Here is a 25,074-nt window from a genome sequence, read left to right as displayed (position 1 = left end):
GAAAACCAAAAGAAAACCGTCCTGGAAGAAGACTAGCATGGACCGGTCCATTTATCATGTAGCGAAAAGCTTCCTGTGCGCCGAAATCACTAATTAAAGAGTATTCGTTGCAAAGAACACTCCACTTCCCCATGTTGCGACAAGTGGCGCACACGCAGCGCGCCACTTGTCGCAACCTGAGAGTTTTCCCTTTTTTCGTAGATCCGTTTATTCAAAACGTTTTATCTTTTAAACCGTGCGTCCAAATCTCGAACCGTTTTCATCATTGGATTCCTCGCGTCGAGATCTTCAAAACTAGATCCTATGTTAATAGGTTTTGATGAACTTTTTTATGAAAAAAATCGAAGGAAAATAACCAACCGAATCGGGAGCACGGTTTTTTTCCCTTTCCAAAAGAGGCACGTCTGTGCCTCTCGTGAAATCACACCCGTGCCTCTTGTGAAAGCAATACCGTGACTCTTGTGTAAGGAAAAAAATAAAAAACACGCTTTTTTCGTTTCCGAGAGGCACGACCGTGATTCTCACGAAAGCACAACTGTGCTCTCGCGGAAAGCAAAACCATGACTCTCGCGAAATAAAAAAAACAGAAAACGCGTATTTTTTTTCCCTTTCCGAGAGGCACGGCCGTGGCTCTCGCGAAAGCACAACCGTGCCTCTCGCAGAAGCAAAACCGTGACTCTCGCGAAAGAAAAAAAAAAGAAAACGCGCTTTTTTTCCATTTTCGAAAGGCACGGCCGTGACTCTCGCTAAAGCACAACCGTGACTTTCGCAGAAAAAACGTGTTTTTTCGTGCAAAAAAATTTCAAAATTTTTTATCGAAAAGCTAAGGAAGACCGGGAGAAAACCAAAACATCGAAAAAACCCAGAAAAAATCCGTTTAAAAAGTCGAAAACGCATGCAGAAAAATAAAAAAATATAAAATCCGGAGGGAGCGTCTAGAGCGCGGCACGTGGCGAATGGCTGAGAGCGCGCTAAGTGGCGCTAATCATTGCGAGGCTCCCGAAGGAGCGCTCGTTAACTAGTTACTCCCCCTGTGCGCTCTGTACCAATCTAACCAGCTTCTGAAGCGCTAATATTGTTTTTTTGAGAAATTCTGAAGCGCTAAATTGGGATTAGAACAGTTGCTGGGCCCGAATAAGCCCATAGTTGCCTTGACACCCCCCAGCCCACGAGCGACAAGCCCTTATTCTTCTTGGCTGCCGCCAAGCACTCGCGTCTCTATGGCTGACGACGGAGCAGCCGCCGGCGTAGACCCCTCTCCTTCCTCTCCCCCTATCCATCCGGCGGCACCGGACAACCCGCCCATCGATGCCGCATCCTTCACCCACACCCCGTACTACTGGTAATCGATCTCTCCGCCCTGATCCATTCTTGCTCAGATTGGGTACAACCATGGCTCCAACACATATTGTTAATTCTTCCTGCCGTGCTCGGCCACAGGAGATTCTGGGCAGGAGGTGGAAAGGTTTCTTAATGATGAGGATAGACCTTTCCTACCCAGTTATTTACCTGTATAAAGATTTTACTGATTCTGTTGAAGATGCTTGAGTGTGTGAGTGATGTGCTGAATGGGAATGGAGACTAGGGTTGAGATATAGGATTCAGTTCATATTTCTCGTTCTAGGCTTAAAACCTTGACTCTTAGAGTGAAATCATATTTGAAGTTGAATGAGGCACTTGCTAGGAACAAGATCGTGCTGAAGCTTGTAACCATAAACTACTCTAGTTGCTAATTGCTAGTACCTACAAGCAAATATGCAATTTATTTTGTGTGCAATTGGAGATTAGATTGATTTAATTAATTATTAGCTTTACTTAGTGATTCAACATTGCTTTAAAAGTCACCCTTTGGAAGAAGCTTGTACACAATGAGGATGATTCAACAACTACAGTGGTTATCTTGTTATTGGTTTATTGCATGCCACTTCTCCTAAACCATCATATATAATGTGCAATGGGCAGATTTCCTTATTTATTTCACGTGTGTTGAATTATCGATTTTCGTTCTCTTGTTTTACTCTCTTCTAAAGTGTGTCTCTCAAGCTTATACATACCACAGTCAAAATTCAAGTATTTTTTTTATTTTTATTCATTGAATAACGGTTGCGTTTAATTTTCACTGTGTAGTGAAGAAAATGTGTACTTGCTATGTAAGGAACTGATTAGAGCTGGACTTGCTGATCCTGCGGGCAATGACCTTTATGCTGTTTTCATATCAAATGAGGAAAAGAAGGTGATTTTATCTTATATTCTGTACTATGCTTCTATTCTTTTAGTGTGTGTATTTGTTGCTTTTGTTAGCTCCATTTTAGTTCGTAGTGCAGATATTTTCCTTTTTTATATTGATTTTTATGGTTTATGTTGTATTTTCCTTGGAATTTCAGATTCCCCTCTGGTATCAGAAAGCAAGTCGTACTAATGATGGATTTGTCTTGTGGGATTACCATGTAATCTGTATCCAGGTAAAAGCTATATTAGATAAGTGTCGCTTTTCTCTATAGCTTGGTATTATGATTGAGCTCTACGAGAATTTAATTGTTTTTTTTGTGAATTGTGAGAGGTTTTAGATGAAGTAAGAGACCTTAATTGTGAGAAATAAATTAGAAGTAAGGGCATGTTTGGATCTTCGCGCACTTAGCCCCACAAATATAGGCTAGCATGACTATTTGGGCAACGATTTGGTTTACCATAACATGTTTGGCATGCCAAAGTTGCTTAACACCATGGTTTACGTGTCAGACACGGTTACTAGCCAAGAGTTGCCTAATCTATTTGTGATGGCCAACCAATTATCCCATTTACCATGTTTTGTTTCTGGTTTTACAAATGAAACTTATCCTAAGTAAGAATGGTAGGCTTTGGAATCTAGATTTGTTTTCATGTATGGGTTCCCATATGTTTTTATTATGCTTTATTGATGTCTATAAGATGAAAAATGGACAGTAGGGAGATGCTGTGATCAATGTGGCATTCTGATACATCATTGTTAGTACTCAGCTTTGATATATGCATTGAGATTTGCATTTATTGCTTATATAAAATCATTGCTTTTGTATGAGTAACATTTCATGGTACCTAATCATTTGGTGTGCATATGAAAGTCTAGGCGAAACAAAGGAGATGTTCTTGATCTTGTTTGGGATTTGGACTCCAGTCTTCCTTTCCCTTCTCCATTCCTCCAGTACGTTGCTGATGCCATTCAACCACTAGCATTTGGCGACTCCATCTATGCAAGGTAAGGTTCTGTTGCTCTAGGTGTAACATTGGTGAGATAAAATTGTGATGGTGTCCATGCAAGATTACTCTTAAACAATGTGTCAATCTCCTCATATAGGCGAAACCTGATGCATATTAGTTCGGAATTACTCTTTTTTGTATGCAATTGTTTTATTGACTGATGCAGGACATGATAGCCTGTGTTAGTTACACTGATACAAGATAGTGTAGATGGGACGTGAAGTTTTTGCACGCGAGCTCAAATGAGCTTGGGTGAACAGTAAATTCGAAAAACATTTAAAAAATGTTCAAAAAAATCTGAATTTTTTTTATGGTAAACTTTGACAAATGTTCTAAGAGCTTGCAAAGTTTCATCATGAAATCACATTTGTGGAAGTCGTGGCAAAAAAAACAAAGTCTATATACTCTGAAAAATGCTACTTTCGAAAGTATTTTGGAGCACTGATTTAGTTTTTTTTTTTTGCCATGACTTCCACAAATGTGATTTCATGATGAAATTTTGCAAAGTCGTGGCAAAAAAAACAAAGTCTATATACTCTGAAAAATGCTACTTTCGAAAGTATTTTGGAGCACTGATTTAGTTTTTTTTTTCCATGACTTCCACAAATGTGATTTCATGATGAAATTTTGCAAGCTCTTAGAACATTTGTCAAAGTTTGCCATAAAAAGTTCAGATTTTTTTGAACATTTTTTTAATGTTTTTCGGGTTACTGTTCATTTGAGATCAGGTGTAGAAGGGGACTTTCATGTTACTTATGTTCTCATCCTTGGTTAGAACCATTCTGCTCCGCTATCTGTGTAAATCCCAATAGGGATACATGTCTGCGTTGAAATATAGGGGGGCATGAATGATAGTTTGTTTTGGGGGTTGAAAATCAGTACTAACTATCTACCAGCTACTGTTTACAGACTTTTCCGTGTAGTTCATGGTCCGGTATTTCTTCGATCATTTGCATCAGACAGAAGTCACATGAAGGACCCCGTGGGGAATTGGATTGAGTTACCCCCAAAATATGAACCAATTGTTGCGGAAGGTATCAGATTGTATGCCTGAACCATCTTGTTGTGAAAATTCATTGCACCATCATATTCTCCTAGTCATCAAGTAGTTCCCGGAACAATCAGTCGTGCATAGGAAATTTACATGTCTAGACACACAATGAGAAGCAGTAACAAAGTTATTAGAAACTGAAAATTATCTGTGGTAGTATGTTGAATTTATATAGCTGCACGGTATCTTTCCAGTTCATAGTTTGGAACACGTTTACTCATTTGTACTTCCAACCTGTTTCAGATGGAAGCACAAATAACCTGAATGAGTACATTGCCATGACTAATAATGATGTCGGAGACCTGGAAAGCATGGTTAATGATGTCTACCACAAGAAACATGGAGTGGTGATAAACGAAACGTTGCTCCCCATGTTCTTCTCCCGGTTGCCTGAATGGCATCCTTAAGAGGAGCCCTTTGAGATATCTTGATTGGCTTGTCCCAACGGTTGAGTACTTGGTAGTGAATTGAGATCTTATGAACCAGACGTACTGCCTATCTGGAGTTTGTTAATCAAACAGTATCGCGCTTGTCTAATGATGTTGTGATAGGCCATATATTATTTCGAAGTTATTATTACTGGTGCTGTTGAGTTACTCAAACCTGAAATGATGAAACTGTTTTGTCAGCATTGTTTGATTACTGAATATCAAGGACCCTATCTACCGAACTTTTTTTTGGGGGGCGATGAATATCAACCAAACTGATTGATTGCGCCGTTTTTATATATACGTGTCCGACTTAAAAAAAATCTCTGTGCTCTGAATAGAGTGTATAAATGAGAGAAACATGCGTCTCAACAGCGCCAGCTGCGCTCTTCTAACAACCAGAATAATACTATCTTATCCCTAAACCACCACGTTAATAATAGCTGTAATGAAGAAGAAGGACGGTCATTGATCGTGCCTTGTTCCAGCAGGATGATCTTTCCACATCACGCCAGGCAGGCCGATCATCACCTGCTACTTCCTGAGATGGGATCTCTGCTTGACAAAAATAAGATGCGACTCATGGATCACGGTTCGATTCTATCAAATCATAGAATTGCGAGGACATCCAACTCTAAACGTACCAAACGGGCCAATAATTCCCGTCCGCTTTCTCCAACGCACTGGCGAGTGACAACTCGGTGGCTCACCCCCGGCTTGATTGTACGCACAGAACCAGCTGCAACGATACAAAATTTCAGACATGACAAGAATATGAAGTACACGTACGCATGGAGCCAGCTACGACGATCCAAAATTTCAGACATGACAGGAGTATGAAGTGCACCCTTTGTATTTGCCGTTTGGTCACTACTAGTAAGATTATTGTTAAAGTGTTATGATGGAATTTTTCATTTTTCCAGTTTTGGGTAGTCAATAAAAGAGACCTTGTCATAAAAAAGGAGGCTTCTTTGCACATGAAGTGTGAAAATGATCAATCATAAAAGCAACAAAAGGCTAAGTATGTAATCGTGACCATGAGGCGATGAACCATACATAATTTGAGATTTGTGCTCACTTCTAATAAGGATGCAAAAGGAAAAAAGTGCATGGCATTTACAATGGTGGATACATATTGTTTTCATCACGCTTGTGGAAAAATAGAAATTAAATTATATGCAGCATTTATCAAAGGTGCTCTAGAAAACATATTTTGACTTGTTCAATGTGTTGAGTTGATCCTTGTAGGGTACACACGGAATAAAATATAAGGGAGAGTGATTTAGAGTACAAGACCTCCCTTCAATCCAGATTAATTGTCGTTGATTCTAGTACAAAGTTAGTACAACTTTATACCAAACCATCGACAATTAATACAGATCGAGGAGAGTACTTGGTTTAAACCATCCTACCTTTGTTTCTTTATCTCTAACTTAAACCCAATCATATTCTAACAGTTAGATTAGTGAGCGGGCTCATTCATGATTGATCTCCCTACAGTAAGTGATGTGACATGAGACAAACAATCAGTGATCTTCGAATCGTTCCGAGACCGGGGACTGTTCCAGCGAATGCTTGTGTTGTTGATCACCCATCACCCACTAATCTTTTGATGATGACAATCATTCTAGTAGATGATAATACGAGAGGACAATAGACAACATTCACGGACTCTCCGATTCAAAGGATTTTTCTTTTTCCATGCTAACGTCACTTAGATGAGACTCGTTAATTCTCGTCTAGACGAGAGCTAGCCACACCCACGGGGGTGGTTGATTTGTGGGGTTTCAGTTTTATTTTCGCCTCCGAACTACTTTTGCTCTAGCTTCCAGATAAGAATCTGGAAGAGATATGTTTGGTGCCACCAACTTCTATCCCATCATGTTGGACGCAAGAGGTCCATACAATTTAATCTCAGATTTTTCTTGTTTGTGCCTTCTAAAATGCCACGAATCAAAGGCTTTTCATATTTGTTCAACACTATCCTTGTCGAAAAATTTGATCAACACTACGGAATGGTTGCAAGGCCTACCACTGGCTTCAGTTGTCCTCCATGACACAAATGTAATAGGCATACAGTGTTAGGGTACAAAGTATCATGCATCATGTTCCTACTTCCCATGCTCACTCTCACCCACTCTTGTACCACCCCACCCCCCATATACATGCACTTCTTCCACAGAATTACATTGCTGATTTGACAAAGATACAAGGTAGATCTTGATCAAGCTAATAAGACTGTAGTGTTCATAACCTCTTCTGCTGGCCGGCAAAAGCAATACCAAGAGTGAAGAGAGCATGTACTGCCCTGCTATGAACAAACCAATAAACCCCCAAACTTCTGGGCATTTCTGAGATAATTATATCCTATAGATGCCCCATATGCACATTAAAGAATGCATCGAGTCCATATGACGACGCAGACAGCTGGGCAAAACATTCATATGGAAGCAAGGACGGCAATGTTCAGTTGTCCCACACATTTCATGTGATGAATATATTGGCAATGAATGCACCAACCAAATTCAAAATAGATAAGAACGACGCGCCCAATCAAAACCTGTTGAAGGATGCTCAGGAAAAGACTAGCCACCATCCGCCATGCGTTCCATCTTCAAACCAAACAGGACACTTGTAAAGGTTTAATACATTCATAAATACTACTTCCTCCGTTCCTAAATATTTGTCTTTTTGAGATTTCAAATGGATTACCACATACGGATGTATGTAGATATATTTTAGAGTGTAGATTCACTCATTTTGCTCCGTATGTAGTCACTTGTTGAAATCTCTAAAAAGACAAATATTTAGGAACGGAGGAAGTAAAAATAAAAGAAAAGAATGCCTACTCTCTCATGCCTTATCACAAATGCAGCAACAGGGAGAATGAAGTATTAATGAACACAATGGTTGAATTGTTTCTTCCCCAATTTGACCAGAAATCCTGGTAGAGCCTTCATTTGAACAGTATGATTACGCACATCCTATTGTAAAGACAAATCACACACTGCAGCTGCTCATTTTTGGAAGAGGTATTGGTCGATAGATTTTTTTGTCCAAAAGGACCCCCTGCCGAACGCTATTGACAAAAAAGACTACCAACGGATAAAATTGTCAAAAAAGACCCCCTCTCTAGTGGCGGCAGGCGCGGCAGGTGACACGTGTCACCTGCCGCCACACCACGAGGCGGCGGGCCCGGCCGCCACGGCAGAAGGCGGCCACGCGCGGTATAACGGATTCGGCACAGTGCGACGTAACGGGCGAGGCCAGGTGGGCCACGCCGCCACTGACTGAGGCGGCCGCTGCTGCCCATGCCGCGCCCAGGCCGACAGCAGCATCTTCACGAAATGCGAGGCGCGGGCCCGGCCGCCACCGGGTGAGGCGGCAGCGCGCATGCGGCCCGACAGCCCCTGACGGCGCTGATTTCTATGACAGCGACCTGACGGCGCTAATTTCGACGGCCTGCTGCAGCGCGTGATTTTCGCAGATGCTTTGTAAATTGGAATCTGATTCCCGCAGCCTGCCTGCGTGATTTCCGCTTCTTGCCGACACCCGAGAGCGGTGTAGTTGCTGCGTGTGATGAGACACCGCGATGCTGGAATCCGAGGCTGCGGTGGGTGAGTGTACCTCGTTCTGCCGACAATACAATGCTCCTCCTCTTTATATACGCACAACCGCGGCTGCGCATACACTCTCTCGAATATCTCTCGTTGCCTTCACTGCCTCTCTGCTCTGTCTAAGTCTACAAGAATACACAGAAGGAAATACTTGGTAGCCACTTTCACTCGTGATTTTGGCCGATTTAGAGTTGGTTTTTGAAGATGGTGAAGTTGAAGAAAAGATAGATTAAGGTAAGATCTATCCATTTTTGTTGGTTTTGTTTGCATGCATGATGTTTTTGTTCTGTTTGATTAGTTCCTAAGTGTGTACTCTATGTTGTTTTAGGCATTATTTCAGCACTTGGAGAAGTCATTTTGAGTTTCTGGAGTAGGATTTTCCGTGCTAAGTGAAGTACGAAGGGGGAGATCAAGGTATGAGCTTTGCAATACATGGATTTTTTTTTGTGATGCACGGTGGTAATTAGTTAGTCATTTAGCTCGTCATTAGCTATGTGATGTTAGTGCTTAGAGGTTAGGAAAAAATTCAAACGACGGATACAACATTTAAACTATTTTTTTGATAAGAGTAGGTTGAAGATGTTGTATCAATGTTAGTTGCGTACATTTGTATTGACATGCGAGAAGCTCTTAATACGGTAATTAAGAAAAAAAATTATATGTTCATTGCATGTGGTATGCTATTTCTTGTGGTATGTTTATTAATAAGTTTATGGTTAGGAAACCGTAGGTCTACTTTGTTATGTCACAATAATCTAAATTTTATATGTTAAGATTAGGTGGTAATGTACTTAATGATATATGTAATTAGGTAAAATAATTCATCTTAGTAGCAAACAAGGAGGAGATGACGTGATTGAAGAAATTGTGTTACCATCTTCGCTATCCCTTTTGAGATGATGACCACATACATGCAAGTGCTATTTTCATACTTTTGATAGCAGAAAGAAAAATCCGTGTTTAATATTGATGTTCATGTGATAATAGGTTGACTCCGTTCATATATTACTGGTGACGGATATTTATTCAAACTATTTGGACGCTTAATTGCATTTGCAAGCACATCCATATTGGACCTAAGGTATAAAATGACGCCGTAATTTTGTTAATATTTTTTATATTGATGTACTGTCATGCCGCTGCAAATATTATTATTTGTAAATAAATGAATTTTATCGTATGATATAAAAACATTATATCATGCCGGAAGAAATTAGATATTTTACTCATATGATATTAAAATGTTATTATCGTAATATTATGTTTAGTGGTTGTTTGGATAGCAAGTACTTATGTAACACCCTCGATGCGACTATATCTCCCACGTGTCGAGGCACAACTTGGAGGCATAATCGCATTGAAGGCATATGTCGCAAGTGAGGTAATCTTCACACAACCCATGTAATATAATAAGGGAAAGAGATTACATAGTTGGCTTACAATCGCCACTTCACACAATTACAGGAATAAAGCATTACAAGAACCAAATATAATCATGGCCCGACTACGGAGCCAAAATAAAAGAAGAACCCCAAATGCGACAAAGGTCCCCGATCGACCCCAACTGGGCTCCACTACTGATCAACTAGAACGAAACACCACAAATGACAAGATCTTCATCGAGCTCCTCCTGAGCTTGGTTGCGTCAACTGCACAGTCTCATCGGCACCTGCAAGCTGGTTTTGGAAGTATCTGTGAGCCACGGGGACTCAGCAATCTCGCACCCTCGCGATCAAAACTATTTAAGCTTATGGGTAAGGTAAAAGGTATGAGGTGGAGCTGCAGCAAGCGACTAGCATATATGGTGGCTAACATACGCAAATGAGAGCGAGAAGAGAAGGCAAGGCACGGTCGAGAAAGTATGATCAAGAAGTGATCCTGGACTACCTACGCCAAGCATAACTCCAACAACCGTGTTCACTTCTCGGACTCCGCCGGAAAGAGACCATCACGGTTACACACACTGTTGATTCATTTTTTAATTAAGGTCAAGTTCAGGTTTTCTACAACCGGACATTAACAAATTCCCATCTGCCCATAACCGCGGCACGGCTTTCGAAAGTTCAAATCCCTGCAGGGGTGTCCCAACTTAGCCCATGACAAGCTCTCACGGTCAATGAAGGAATAGACCTCCACCCGAGACATTCCGATCAGACTCGGTATCCCGGTACAACAAGACATTTCGACAGGGTAAAACAAGACCAGCAACACCGCCCGAATGTGCCGACAAATCCCGATAGGAGCTGCACATATCTCTTTCTCAGGGCACACTCAGATGAGCAAGACGTCGGGTAAGCCAGCCCAGAGTTGCCCCTGGTAGCCTCGAACATCGCTCAGTTGGACCAACACTCAGAGGAGCACTGGCCCGGGGGGTAAAATAATGATGACCCTCAGGAGCGCGACTCCCAAGGGAAAAGAAAAGGCTAGGTGGCAAATGATAAAACCAATGTTGGGCATTGCTGGAGGAGCTTTACTTAAGGCGAAATGTCAAGGGGTTCCCATTATAGACCAATCGCGTGAGGAACGCAAAATCCGGGAACATAACACCGATATGACGGAAACTAGGGCGGCAAGAGTGGAACAAAACACCAGGCATAAGGCCGAGCCTTCCACCCTTTACCAAGTATATAGATGCATTAATTAAATAAGATATATTGTGATATCCCAACAAGTAAATAAATGTTCCAACAAGGAACAACATCTCCATGTTTCAACAAGGTACAAACTTCAAATCTTCACCTGCAACTAACAACGCTATAAGAGGGGCTGAGCAAAGCGGTAACATAGCCAATCAACGGTTTGCTAGGACATGGTGGGTTAGAGGTTCAACATGGCAATTGGGAGGCCGACAAGCAAAAGGTAGGCATCGTAGCATTGGCATAGCAAAAGAGCGAGCAAACTAGCATAGCAAAGATAGTAGTGATTTCGAGGGTATGATCATCTTGCCTGAAATCCACAGGGAAGAAGAACGAGTCCATGAAGAAGACAAACGGACGTAGACGAACGGGTCCTCACAAACTCGACGTTAACGGAACCAACCCGAAGAAGCAATCACCGGAAAAAGAAGCACACAACATAGTAAACAACCATCGCATAACATGGCATGATGCGCAAAACAAGTATGATGCATGTCCGGTTTAAAGAAGCATGGCATGGCAAAGTGCACAAACAATCCTACAAATTAAGTGGAGCTCAATATGCAACGAGTTGCATATTGACGGAGCACCACATCAATTATTTAGTTCGATCTCGTTTATGTACCCAACCATATTAAATGTTGTTAAACATGGCAAGAGGGGAAACAAATGAAAACTACCTATCTAGTCAAGGTTAAATGAGGCCGGAAGCAACGAACAACAATTTCGGTAAATCCCCATATGCATTAGCAATTTAATGCAACAACAATTTTAAGCATTTTAATTGTTGTTATCATGATGCGGATGACATGAACAAGTTTATGCAAGTTTTTAAGAAAATGTTGATAAGAGCTTTATGAAGCATTTGTCACCGTGGTGGAAAGAAAAGGGGTGCCACGGCAACGAATCCAAAAATGATGCCACGGCAACATATCGGTTCCGGTAACTCGATTGAGATCCCGGTGCAAAAGAAAATGCGACGGGGAGCGTGACATGCGATAGAATGTGGGGTGCTCTCGAATACCGAGTTCCCACATGTCGGTGGCAAGGCAAAAGAGGGGCGACGTTATCGAACAAGGGTGCATCTCATACAACATGCATTCATTTACGGGCATCGTCTCGGGGTTATACCTTCGAAGCGTGTGTTATCGGAACGGACCGAGTTCGGCGGTAGGGGTACACGTGTCGAAGGGGAAGTAGTTGTTCACGGGGTCGTCGTGGGAAGTAGGGGTACATGACGACGTAGAGGTACTCGCGACGGTAGTGGCACACGTTTTCGTAGATGTCCGGGGTCGTCGGTAGTTGTACCCATTCGTTGTTGGACTTGGCGGATCCGATGTCTCCGAACGTAGTGGTACATGCTCGTTTTTCGGAGAGGTACTTGACGGGTCCGCATCCCTTCGGGGTTGTCGTGGTACTTGCGGTCTCAGCGATGGTAGTCGTTCACGTTCGGAGAGGAACTTGGCGTTTCCATGTTCTTCGGAGTCATTGTGTAGTCGTTTGTGTCGTAGTCGGACTTGACGAAAAACACACCGGCTGTAGTGGTACACGGCTCGTAGATGTCCGGATCACCGGAAGAGGTACTTGGCGTCCACGGAAATTAACAGCGGAGGCCACGGGTCTCAAGTCTCGGGTCTTGGTCATGGCCATGCCAGGCGACAACAGTGGCATAGCCGGCTTGGTGGTTGGCCTGTGGTGGAGGTCATCCCGACGGGGACGGGCCACTGGAGTCAGATTCGGCCGGTGAGGCGCCGAAGATGGCCGGGGGCTGAGCTAGTTCAGGTCGGGGAGGCAAGGTAGCAGTCCGGCGGCGTGGTTGGATGGCGAGGACGCGCAGGGCGGAGCAGAGGAGGTCGGCCGAGCTGCCGGAGAGCAGCTGCAGGGGAGGCAGAGGGGAGACACTCCGGCGACGAGGTGCAGCAGCGGAGCTTCGAGCTCAGCCGGCAGCGGCCATGGAGGACGGCGGCGCGGAGGCCATGGCGAGGTCGAGATGGTGGCGGGGCAGGCACTTATGGAGAGGGACTTGACAGGTGCGGCGGCCGCCATGGACGAAGGAGGGGAGCTGCTCGCGGCGCGGGGACGAAGGCGTGCGACAGCAGCTTGCAGGGTCGTCGGCGCGGGGTAGACTTGGAGGCGGGGCAGCGGCGTGATCCTGGTGGATCTCGCGGCAGGAGGCGCTCGGGCTCGCGGGTCCTGGTGGAGGTTGGCGGCGCGGGAGTGAGATGGGATCGGGAGAGGGCCTGCGAGCGGGTTCGAGAGGAGGGGATCGAGGGAAGGAGGAGGTCGGGAGATGGGTTCGATCCTCTCTCTCTGGCGGCGCTAGGAGGGAGAGAGGGATCGAGGGGGAGATCGGGCCAGGGAAACGAGCTAGCTAGGTTAACCATGGGGCGCGGATGGGCCTTGGCCTTGGGCCGGCGCGGGAGGTTGGGAGGCCCAGGCTGCTGGGCTCCTTCTCTCTCTCTCTCCAAAACTCTTTTCCAAACGGAAAATAAAGAGAAAGAAAAAGGAAGAAAAGAAAGGTTAGAGAAAGAGTTGGGCACGGGGATAATTTTTCCAGAGTCATAAAAATATGAGGAATTTGACAAAAAATGGCCTGATGATTTTTGGAAGAAGTAAAATCCACACCCGCTGGATTTAACTCGGTAAGTTCGAATTTCGAAACCCATTCAAATGAACTCCAAATGGGTTGAAATTATAGGAGGTGACCCTACACAATATATGTGATTTATGGGCAGATTTGGGACATTTATGGGTAAAGTAAAATTGCCACTCAATTTTACTAAAAGGCCCCAAAGGAAGAAGGGGAAGTTGAGAAGGATAAAAGGAAATTTGAAGAACGGTGCATATGTGTTTGTGGGTGATTCCAAGCCAATGGAATGGTTTAATATAGCTCCCTAAATATCGGGAGGGTATGTTATAAAGAGAAGTCATCCTTACCTCGATTTAAATGGATCGAAGATCCATACGATTTATTTAGTTGAGATGCAAAAGATTTATGAGATGATGGCATGATGACATGATGCAATGCACATGATGCAAAGATTAAATGCAACGGACCAAAAAAACTCACATGACGAAAAACCCGGAAACCCTGGAAGGCATCTGAAACTCCGGTCTTGGGGCGTTACAACTTACCCTCAGTTTTGTCATAACCTGCTGTAAGAAAATTATGTAGAAAACCATATTTTACTAATAGTCGTTTCTCCAGAAGCTATGTTTTTGCATGTTACGAGAACTATTTTAGGATATTTTTGGGGTAGTTAGAGAAAAGCAAACAGAGTTTAAGTTTGTTACGCTCGTAGACAAGTTTGAGAAAAATAGATGTTTAAATACCCGTTAACCAAACAACCCCTTAAAGTCTAAGCAAATGATTCTAAAAACAAACTGAATAATTATAACGAAAATACGGTTATTATTTTAGTCATAAGATATGTAAATGTTGTCATCGTTACTAAATGTTCAGTTACTAATTATTTGAAATGTAAACATGTATGTTGGTTAGGTACTATGGAAAATTTAGTAGTGTACTATGGGAACGTCTTACGCGACGGTCCATTCGGGGTGGATGTGTCCTTGTGCGAGTCGACTACAGTTGTGGTGAGAGACATGGTCAACGTGGGTTACGCAGCTGTTAGAAGGTGCATCCGAGCGGTGTTTGGCCCAGTGATACAGGAAAAAAAAATGACAATGGTGGCCTTCATCATTGACGGAGGAAATGATGGGACAGTTGCCCGTTGGGGTTTGCGGCCTGTCACAGGTGATCGGTCGTGGGGGTCGTACATGAGGTTTGCAAGCAATCTCAATAACTCAATGTATGGTCAGCCGATGGTGTATGTGGAGTTCATTTCAGTCACTGATATTGCCGGATGCAGTAGCAGGGGTGGTGAGGTCGAGTTGGCCATCACATCAGCCCCTAGCATCGGCCCATCGGAACCGACGGGTGGCCAGCCTGTGTATGACACAGGATATTGGTCGGCGGCCGTTGACATGAGCGAACACGTGGAGGGATTGCCGGAGGCGCTAGATGATGATGATCATTCTTCTGCGTCTTCGGAGTCAAGCGGAGAAGAAGATGTTCCTCCTCAGAGGGCGGTCGCGGCGGCACTGCAACCTGGGTTTTTACAGGATATGAGCATCACCAACGAATTTCACTCTGCTTCTGGCCTAGGAGCGGGAAGCCTGGATGTTGGGCAAGTTTTCCCAGATAAGAAGTCTGCTTACCAGGCAATGGGTAGCTATGCAATCGGCATCCACCGCCAGCATAGAGTGAAACAGTCTGATAAAAAAGAGTTGAAGGTCATATGCATCCACACCGCGAAAGGTTGCCGCGGAAGAGTTCTCGCTAGACTGAAGCCTGGGGTATGTCAGTCATGGCATATCACAAAAATAGTGGAGCATACCTGTGAGCAAACTGGGACTCTTTCAGATCACTGCAATGTGACAGCAAAATTTGTGGCACAGACGATGGAAACAATTGTGCAGGGAAGTCTCAACATTAGTGTTAGGGCTCTACAAAAAGATGCAGAGGATCTAATTGGATTCCCTGTTAGCTACAGCAAGGCTAGGCGTGCGAAGGAAAATATATTCAAGAACTTGTATGGTACCTATGAGGAGGCATATTCTTATGCCCCTAGAATGCTTCATCAAATAGCAAGTGCTAATAGGGGGACTCAAGTTTGGCGGAGAGAACGTCCAAACCCAATGAACCCGGGTGAGCTGATCCTGGACCGCTTATTCTGGGCATTCGCCCAGACTATACAAGCCTTCAGGCACTGCCGCCCGGTATTATCTGTTGATGGTACCTTTCTCACTGGAAAGTATAAGGGCACACTATTGGTGGCGATTGCAGCGGATGCAAATAATCAGCTTCTTCCTATTGCATATGCATTGGTCGAGAGCGAGAACAAAGATAGCTGGTTGTGGTTCCTGAGCTGCGTGAAGATTGGTGTCGTGAAAGAGCGTAAAGGTGTTTGCATCATTTCTGATCGCAACACTGGATTATTAAGCGCTCTTGAAATAATTAAGGCATCGGAAGAAGAGTGGGGCTGGCCCGATCTAGAGGGAAGGTGGTGCATGAGGCATTTGGCAGCAAACTTTTACTCCAAATTCAAAAACAAGGATTGGTTCAAGTTATTCAAGAGGATGTGCATGTAAAAAACTGAAGCCAAAATGAATGCGATATGGGCAGGTATCAATGGTGAGATCGACCGCGCGGCCTTGCCGCAGAGAGAAGACCAGAGGGGTCGTAGGACGGCCATAAATTTGAGCCAGTGGATCACCGAGAATTGCCCTCATTTGGAGAAGTGGGCGCAGGCTCACGACACCGGGGCTCGGTATGGAATAATGACCAGCAACATGTCAGAGGTGTACAATGGTGTTCTTAAAGGGGTGCGAGCACTGCCTATCACAGCCCTAATTGAAGAAACTTGGAACCGGACCCTGTTATACTTTGCAGACAGGGTCACCGTCGCCAAAGCACAAGTTGAATTGAACAAGCCATGGTCCGAGAAGATGCAAAGACATCTGGACGAGAAAGCAAAGAAGTCCCAAAGTCATGGCTGCAGGAAAGTGGACGCACTTAGGAATAAGTGGGAGGTCAATGTGCGAGCCAAGTACGTTAAGGGTCACCACAGAGGATCAAAAAAGCAAGCTGTCACCCTTGGCTCAACCTCCTGTGAGTGCACTTGTAACAAGCCCAAGCTTGAGGGCTACCCTTGCAGTCATGTGCTCCGGGCGGCTGCTGTTCAAAAAATCAGCGTCGAGCAATACATATCGCCGTACTTCAACATGTACAATCTGTACAACACTTGGAACGGTGAGTTCTGGGCTTGGGGCATTGATATGAACTATAAAATGTTGTGGCCAGATGGGCCGAAATGGGTTCCGAACACCGACTTGATGAGAACCGCAAAGGGACGATGTCAGTCTAGGCGTCATCGCAATGACATGGACCATAGCCAGATGGTAGAACCAAGGCGATGCCGCGTTTGGAGGTGTCCTGGACATTCACGCAAAGACTGCCCGTATTGAGCCAACAACAACGCATGATGTTGATATATATGTACTCGCCATGTCTATTTGTATTTCTACCCGTTATGTGTACTTATATTAAATTTAAATTGATTCTCTTTGTATTATTGTACTCCTCATGTTAACTTCAGATAATTAATGTAAATCGTATCTCTTTGTATTGTTTAAGTTAATTTTGATTTGCATTTGTATTTCTGTCTTCCTCGTAATTTATATTTGTATGTTTGTGTGCAGGTTATGGGTGAAGTGCCAGTGCTTTTGCAGGGGCCCCATGACACCGGCCACCGTTGCCACCTATTTTTGAAACCAAATAGTAAGCATGATTATCGGCCTTTCAGACTTCGAACCATAAAGAAAACATGGCCAATACACAATCAATTCCTTGCTCACCTTGACGCTTATGGACTACAAGGTTTTGCTAGGCTCACATCATGCAACGACCAAGTATGTTCGGACCCATCCCTTTTGACATCCCTCGTTGACCGGTGGAGACCTGAAACCCACACCTTTCACTTTCGTTTTGGGGAGCTTACACCTACACTAAAAGATGTTTCTATGATCACTGCTCTACCAATTAGAGGTGAGCCGGTAGTCTCTCCACGAGTGTCTCCATCTTGGGCATTAGATATAGCAGCCCGTCTTGGGATGGAAATGCCAGAATCACAACGTTCTGGTAACCCTCGGGGCATCCCACTCGTCTGGCTTCGTGATAACTTTCTTAATTTTTCTAGCTTCGCCAATGAGGAGACGAGAAAAAGACATCTGTTTGCGTATTTGTTGTGGCTCCTCGGGAATCTATTTCCAAATTCACATGGGGACATTGTTGTCCCTGGTCTCATCTACATTGCAGAGAATATGGTAGATGAACCTTTACCCGAGCAGCCAAAATACAGCTTCGGTTCTGCCATGCTATCTCATACATACAGAGGCTTGTGTGATGCCACGCAAAAAACCTCTTCCGCACAAAAAGCTCCATTACTTTGTGTCGCCTATGAGTTTCTACAGTTGTGGTCCTGGGAATACCTCCCTGTAGGACGACCTCGTATAGTACAACCCATATACCCATACGACTTTAGCGAGGGTGCTTGCGCAACTATGGCCACCAGGTGGACAAAGGCACGGAAACGTTGGTCTCCAGATATTGCGAAAAATTGTTACCCTATGTACCACCAGCAGTTTGAGATACTTGATGAGGCAGAAGTCACATGGAACCCGTGGACTCAGGACCAGCTAAAAATGGTCTTTGATGCTCGACACTTCACACCTGGCATGTTGACCGATAGTGCATTCTGGCTGACTCGCTGCAACTTATTGTTTCTGTGGTGTGTTGAGCCTTACAACCCAGAGCGTGTAATGAGACAGTTCGGTCTCTATCAAGAAATTCCACCACCTTTTCCCAGACGTATCGACGAGGAAACACATAAGTAAGATGTGACATCCCTAAATAGTTAGTGTCATTTTTAATTTACTAAACTCACACTTTGTTACATAATTTGCAGGCTAACCAATATGGGCAAGGGTTGGAGTTTATACGATTGGAGGGAAGAGAACATTGAATGGGTACACAAGTGGGAAAATGAAGCGCTAGCAGATATAGTGCATCAACTTAGGTATATTTTATGTACATTATTTTTTTACGATGATCATACAATGCGTGAAGATGCTTTGCTTTCATCACAACGGTTTATGTAATTATTTAATTTTGTAGACCGTACGATGGAAGTACAGATCAAGCGTACAAGCAGTGGTACTGCATGAACACACGTGCTAGCCTGGCCAGCCAGCCAGCTAATATACCAACACATCTCACACAAAAGGAGCAGGCGCGGAGACATGTTGAGCTGCATGCAGCTTACTATCGTGACCAGATGGTAATCACTTGTAACTTTTGTAGGTCCATCATTTCATAATCATTTGAACTAAATAACATCCAAATATTGTTCAGCTTGAAAATGTCAACGAAGTAGGGCATATGGCTACGGATAGCATGCCGGCCCAGGGCCCATATCGCAAGACATTCCAGAAACTTTTGCAACAATTCGTGGCAAAGAAGTTCAGATGCGGTAGAGGCGACGACGTTGTCACTGGAGCATACATGCTGGTAGCGAGGTCAGCCAGACCGAGTGCGGCGCAGTCGTCCAGACCGAGTGCGGCGCAGTCGTCCAGACCGAGTGCGGCGCAGTCGTCCAGACCGAGCGAGGCACGTACGAGCCATGAGCAATGGGGGGAGGGTCCGAGTACTAGAACGACATTGCCACGACATGACTCATCTCTGCCACTGCATCGCTCTTCTTCGATGCAGCTACGTCAGGGGCAGACATCTCAGGGGCATGGCACGGGCTTGGATTCGATGCCTGAGCAGTTTCTTTCCCCTAACCCATATGCGTACACAGGATATGATGCATACACCCAAGGTGGGGGATCTCAGCCGTATCTCTCCACGCGAGGGATCCCCATGCCCGAGGAGACTCGTGTACCAGATTTAAACCAGCACCACGTACAATGGCCAGACAGTATAGGAGAGGGATATGCTCAGGTAGTCATGTTTACATTTCAATGCATTTACAATGATATCATATATTATCCTCTAACAGTTTGTTTAAAATGTTTCTATGTGCAGGACACACCTGATGTTAATTGGGGCGATGAGAACACCCAACGCGGCGTCAACACAGGCCTCCGGGGAGCATCACATGATCATGGCGTCAACACATGCCTCCGGGGAACATCACATGATCTTGGCGACCCGGTTACATCATTAGTTACAGAGTTTTTCGGAGGGGACGTTATTGGCCCATCTTTTATCCCCGCGGAGTCACAACCATACGCCTACAATTACGCTTCAGGTTCGCAACAAGGATTCGCGACTCCACCACCTACGCAGGACTCGCAGACACATGAAGCCGAATTAGAGTACGGCCGCGGTCTTCGTGTGACCCGGCCACCTAATCGCTTGTCGCCTTCCGGTCGTAAGGAAAGGCCAGGTGGTCGTCGTAAAGTAGGGTGATTCATCTATGCACGTGCGCGACCCATTGTACCGTTTAATTCAGATGTACTTGCATTATTAGTTTGTACTCTCTTATTGTAAGGCATTATGTTCTATCTTAATTTCATTTTATAGTTGTTGCACGATGTTCAATAATTAGTGGAGGGAAAGAAAATGCCACTACTTTATTCTAAAACTATATATTTTTTCCATCACGACAAGGTACAACTGAAAATAAGATACAACACGACAAGGTACAACTGAAAATAAGATACATCGTAGAATTTAAATAAAGCTACATTTAACTACTGAAATGAAGCTACATTAAACTGCAGAAATAAAGATACAAATGATTGCAAAATTTAAAATACTACCACAGGAATCTACTGAGTCCAACGTGGATATTTTCCTTTTCCATCGCCACCTTATTCTGCTGCCTTGGCCTGACGAGCCCTTTTTTTCTTTCTCTGCCTCTCCGCCTCACGAGTCTCCTTTCGCTGTCGTTCCTGCTCCTCCATGCGACGAGCCTCTTCCCTGTTTTTCTTTCCTAAATCCTGAAAAAACCAGTGTTGCTCCGCATAGTATTCTTTTAACTCTCTCTCTTGCTCTGCTTTCTCCTCAGCTTCCGCCTTCTCGCGCCGCTCTTCCGCATAGAAACTATTCCACGCAAGGCGACTTCTTTCACGAATCTCAGTCACTGCCCAAGCCGGCATCTCCGTGTCAATCCAAGGATAGTACATGCACAGAGGCGGAGGAGACTACAACGAAAAACCAGAATGTTATTAAAGAATCTACCAAAATACCAACAATATCTATTTGTGATGGTTAAAGCATACCGGAGGCTTGTCGTACTCTGAAATAGCTATGGGTGGATCTTCCTCATAATTGGCGCACATGAAAAACTTCATGCCCAACCAATCTGAAAAATCCGTAACCTCCTTCACCTTGTAAAGATCGCCACACCAACACCGCAGGATTGCCACCCCCGGAGGCAAACTTGCATTCTTCATTTTCCTCGGCCTAATGCTTTGATCCGAGCAAGGCAAACTCATACCGACTGAAAAAATGTGTTACACACTTTGCGCAGTGGCGATTTCAAGGATGGCTGGACGAGAGCCTCGGTGTCTCCTTTTATAAGCCCAGACGATAAATAATGGCGAGAAAATTAAGCGGTAAATTTTAGGATCCCTGTAGTGTCGGCACAACAGCTTCCCGCAGTATTGGATTCCCGCAGCGAGTGACTGATGCCGTCGCATCCGCTCAAGCAATAGCCAGAGCGATTCTCACAGTGCGGTCCTATCCGCTGAGGCAAAAGAAGCTAAAGCAGGACTGATTCTTGGGCGAAAGAAGCATCAGCGTGCATTTTCCCGCTCGTGGGAATCACCGCCGTCAGCGTCGCTGTTGCACACGGGAATCAGCGCCATCTGCAACAGGAAAATGCGTCGGGAGTGAAGAAAGATGCCGCCTCCTCCGATGGCGGCCTGGCCCACGCCTCGGCCTGCGCGCAGCTGAGGCTGTCGGACGGGGAGCGACAGCGGCAGAGCTCGCCGCCTCACCTAGTGGCGGCCGGGCCCACCGCTCCTGGCCCGTTCCGTCCCAGCTACTGCACTGTGCAAGAACCCGTTGTGCACCGCGCGGCCGCCTCCTGCGGTGGCGGCAGGGCCCGCCGCCTCCTGGCGTGGCGGCAGGTGCCACGTGTCGCCTGCCGCGCCTGCCGCCACTAGTGGGGGGTCCTTTTTGACGTTTTTATCTGCAAATAGTCCTTTTTGACAACAGCGTTCGGCAGGGGGTCCTTTTGGACAAAAAATCTTGTTCGGCAGGGGGTCCTTTTGGACAAAAAATCTTGGTCGACACAGGCAATAAAATACAGCACTGCCATTAGCAGTATAACACTGTAGCACACTGCACGCCGAGCACATGGAAGAGTAAGAGCATAGCAGGGTGGCAGTTCTTTATGTACCTCCTCAAGATAAGATGGAAATGTCAAAATAATTTTTTTTCCCTCTTAACATCCACTTCATCAGCCGTCCTGTTTACATACAAATCAATCAATGGGGCACTTGTTGATTCTTGTACGCAGACACAGGAAAAAGAATCAAGGAAGCTGCACAAAAGCTACAACAACAATCTATTTCAACTAAGGCATGCATGCCTTCAACGGATGTCCATTTTGAAGCTCCACATGATTTGATCTGAAGCGGCAAAATGAACATCAGTTGCTTACACGTAGTGTGGATTGCATTAACAGCACCCAAGTGCTGTATCATCATCTCACGACGTGCTGGACTGTGTTGTCGTTCAGGCTTCAGAGTTTTGACAGTACCAGTACCATGTGACCTTTGATAACATTGCTGGCACAGTGGTAATGCTGCAAATGACGGACCACCTAGCTAGGATTTGAATTCCTAGGTCTTACTGGTGAATCATCACAAGTCACAGCCAGGCCATCCTATTTGGATGGATCAGATATTACCATCCCAGCACCAGAAGAGTAAGATTGGTGGTGGTACCTCATGACTTGATGAGCTTTGTCCTTGAGATCGACTGCCAACAATAATTCATCAAGCTGGCCTCAGAATAATTGTGTGATTTTAACTTTGTTTCAACTTGCATTGGATCTTCTCTGCTTTGTCTTGGATCTTCTCCACATTGTGTTGGACTACCTCCGTGTGCTCTTGGATTTTTCTTTCATTTTCTTGGACTTTCTCCGGCGTGCCTTGGATTTTCTCCGCTTTGTCAAGGATCTGCCCTGTCTTTTCTTCGATTTTCTCAGCTTTGTCAAGGATTTGCCCCGTCTTTTCTTGGATATTCTCAACTTTACCAATTTCCCCTGGATTTTCTTGGATTTTGCCTTCCTTCTCTTGGATTTTCTCTGCTCTCTCTTGCACTCCATCGGCCTTGTCTTGCATTTTCTCTGGTTTCTCTTGAAATTCTTTTGCAGGTTTATGCTTGATGCTTGCATCTAAACACGAAACCCTTTCAACTTTACCGAGTGCCTCTGATTCAACCACTCTTACGGTTTGGTTCCTCCTCAGGATCAAGACTGCATCCTTTTGTATAAGATCACTAGTGCCGCGCACTGTTCTTGCCCGACTGATGCCAAATCTTTGGCCAGCAACACCATCAATCCGAGCCATCAGCTCCAATAGATTTCTCCTCTCACCATCCCCTGCCTCAGAGAACACCTTTCCGTTCTTCAACGGTCGTGGTGGTTTCTTGGCACCCACCAGCGGCACCAGCTCCTCCAAGGTCGCATCTGCCTCCTTATCATCATCATCAAATGCCAATGCTGAAGTCGATTCCTTCTCCGATGCAGCAGCTCGCTTCGAGATGGTCTTCTGAACATCAACAATGGCGCAAGGGTTCCCTACCACCGCCATCCCGTTCCACACCTTGGCAGACACCGCCTTGCTGATGACGGCGAGCCGCTCAACAATGTCAGCCATTGAAGGCCGTCGCTCCCGGCAGGACCGCACACAGCTCGCCGCCAGCGAAGCCAGGTCCCTCCGAGTGACTGGGTCGCGGGGCGGCGCCACCCGTGGGTCAAACAGCGCGACGACCTTCCCCTTGCGTAGCAGGGGCACCGCCCACTCGACGACGGAGGGCGGCGAGTACTGAACGTCGATGGCCTTGCGTCCGCTCATGATCTCCAGCAGCAGGATCCCGAAGCTGAAGACGTCGGTCTTGGTGCTGAGGCTCTCCGGGGTGACGTAGGCCGGGTCGAGGTAGCCGAGCGTGCCCGCGGGCGCCGGCGTGGCGGCATTGCCGGGGCCGCCGTCCCGCTTGGGGACGCGGAGGGCGAGGCCGAAGTCGCCGAGGTGCGCGTCGAGGTGGGCGTCGAGCAGGACGTTGGCGGACTTGACGTCGCGGTGGATGACGGCGGGCTCGGCGTCATGGAGCGCGCGGAGCGCCCTGGCGGTCTGCAGCGCGAGGCGGACGCGGCGGGGCCAGCCGGGCGGGCGCGGGTTGGAGTGGAGCAGGTCGTAGAGCGTGCCGTTGGGCATGTACTCGACGACGAGCAGGCGCGGGCGGCGCAGCGGGTCGGGGCCCGGGCCGGGGTCGGAGTAGCCGAGGAGGTTGACGAGGCGCGGGCCGCGCACGGAGGAGAGGATGCGGATCTCGTTGTCCACCTCGGCGCGGCGCGGGGAGGGCCGCTTGACGGCGACGGCGCGGCCCGAGGGGAGCACGGCCTTGTAGACGGCCCCGTGGCTGCCCCGGCCGAGCAGCGCGGCGTCGGCGAAGCGGGACGTGGCGGCCTCCAGGTCGTCGTACGCGAAGCGTTCGATCTCCGGCGGGGCGGCGGGCGGCAGCCCTGCGGCGGCGGGGGGCCGTGAGCGGCGCGAGATGGGGAGCGGCGAGATGGCCGTGATGGAGCGGCACGTCGCCGCGGACGAGTCCGCCCGGCAGGAGAGGTACCCCATCCGGGGGACGGGCCGGGCGGAGGCGTCGCGCGCCGCGGCCGAGGGCGGGAGGAAAGGAAAGGGGATCCGAGGCGGGGAGAAGAGAGGAGAGGAGAGGAGGAGAAGTGTGGAGTTGGAACGGTAGCGCGGAGGGGGCTGCGTGTTTTTGGAGAATGGTGGGCGCTTGGTCTCCGTGCGGAGCGGCGCGGCAGCGGGGCCCGGGTCGGGCTCGCCGGACCGGCGGTGGTAACTTTTGAACCGGGACGGCCATGGATTTTGCCCAATGATGTGCGGGATACGTACAGTGATTCGTAATGGCGTGGTGGAAGGGCATCTACGATCACAAATTTTCTCCGGCGTCCGTCCATCTCAACAAAGGGGTACCATACATTTCAACTATCGTCCAGACTAAAAGCAACTCCAACGGGCCGATTTAAACGAATAATGATTTTGTTCGCTTTTTGTCTGTTTGGATCGACCAGACGGACACAGATGCCCGCTTTCTCATTTGGATCGTGCGCCCAACACTGGCCTGAGACCCATTTTAACGCCGCCAAAAAAATAAACGCATGCATATTAAAAAAAGAAAAACAACATTAATTAAACATTAAAGTCGGCCACGAAAGCGAGAGTCCACGCGTCCACATTTGCATTTTAAAAAAAGAAAACAGCCTAAATTACGAGGCGGC

General features: G+C 46.2%; 2 protein-coding genes and 1 pseudogene across 3 annotated transcripts; 1 reads left to right on the top strand and 2 right to left on the bottom strand.

Annotated features, from left to right (window-relative positions):
• Positions 1-1,170: 1,170 nt before the first annotated feature.
• On the top strand, positions 1,171-4,937 carry LOC125535032 (amino-terminal glutamine amidohydrolase). The gene is made up of 6 exons (XM_048698098.2): positions 1,171-1,342; positions 2,128-2,233; positions 2,385-2,462; positions 3,102-3,235; positions 4,147-4,271; positions 4,532-4,937. The coding sequence occupies exons 1-6, from the start codon at positions 1,221-1,223 to the stop codon at positions 4,693-4,695; spliced, it is 729 nt and encodes a 242-aa protein (XP_048554055.1). The 5' UTR covers positions 1,171-1,220; the 3' UTR covers positions 4,696-4,937.
• Positions 4,938-20,368: 15,431 nt separating this feature from the next.
• On the bottom strand, positions 20,369-21,837 carry LOC147991577 (uncharacterized; annotated as a pseudogene). The gene is made up of 2 exons (XR_015613935.1): positions 20,822-21,837; positions 20,369-20,743 (listed from the first exon to the last, which is right to left on the bottom strand). The product of XR_015613935.1 is annotated as an uncharacterized LOC147991577 (transcript).
• Positions 21,838-21,955: 118 nt separating this feature from the next.
• LOC125516161 (Protein kinase superfamily protein) lies at positions 21,956-24,636 on the bottom strand. Its single transcript, XM_048681648.2, has one exon. The coding sequence runs from the start codon at positions 24,404-24,406 to the stop codon at positions 22,577-22,579; it is 1,830 nt and encodes a 609-aa protein (XP_048537605.1). The 5' UTR covers positions 24,407-24,636; the 3' UTR covers positions 21,956-22,576.
• Between the last annotated feature and the right edge of the window lie 438 nt (positions 24,637-25,074).

Source organism: Triticum urartu, chromosome 1A, assembly GCF_056163025.1.
Source record: "Triticum urartu cultivar PI428250 chromosome 1A, HENAU_Tu73, whole genome shotgun sequence".
NCBI classification, from domain to species: domain Eukaryota; kingdom Viridiplantae; phylum Streptophyta; class Magnoliopsida; order Poales; family Poaceae; genus Triticum; species Triticum urartu.
This window is presented reverse-complemented; position numbering and strand designations above follow the sequence as displayed.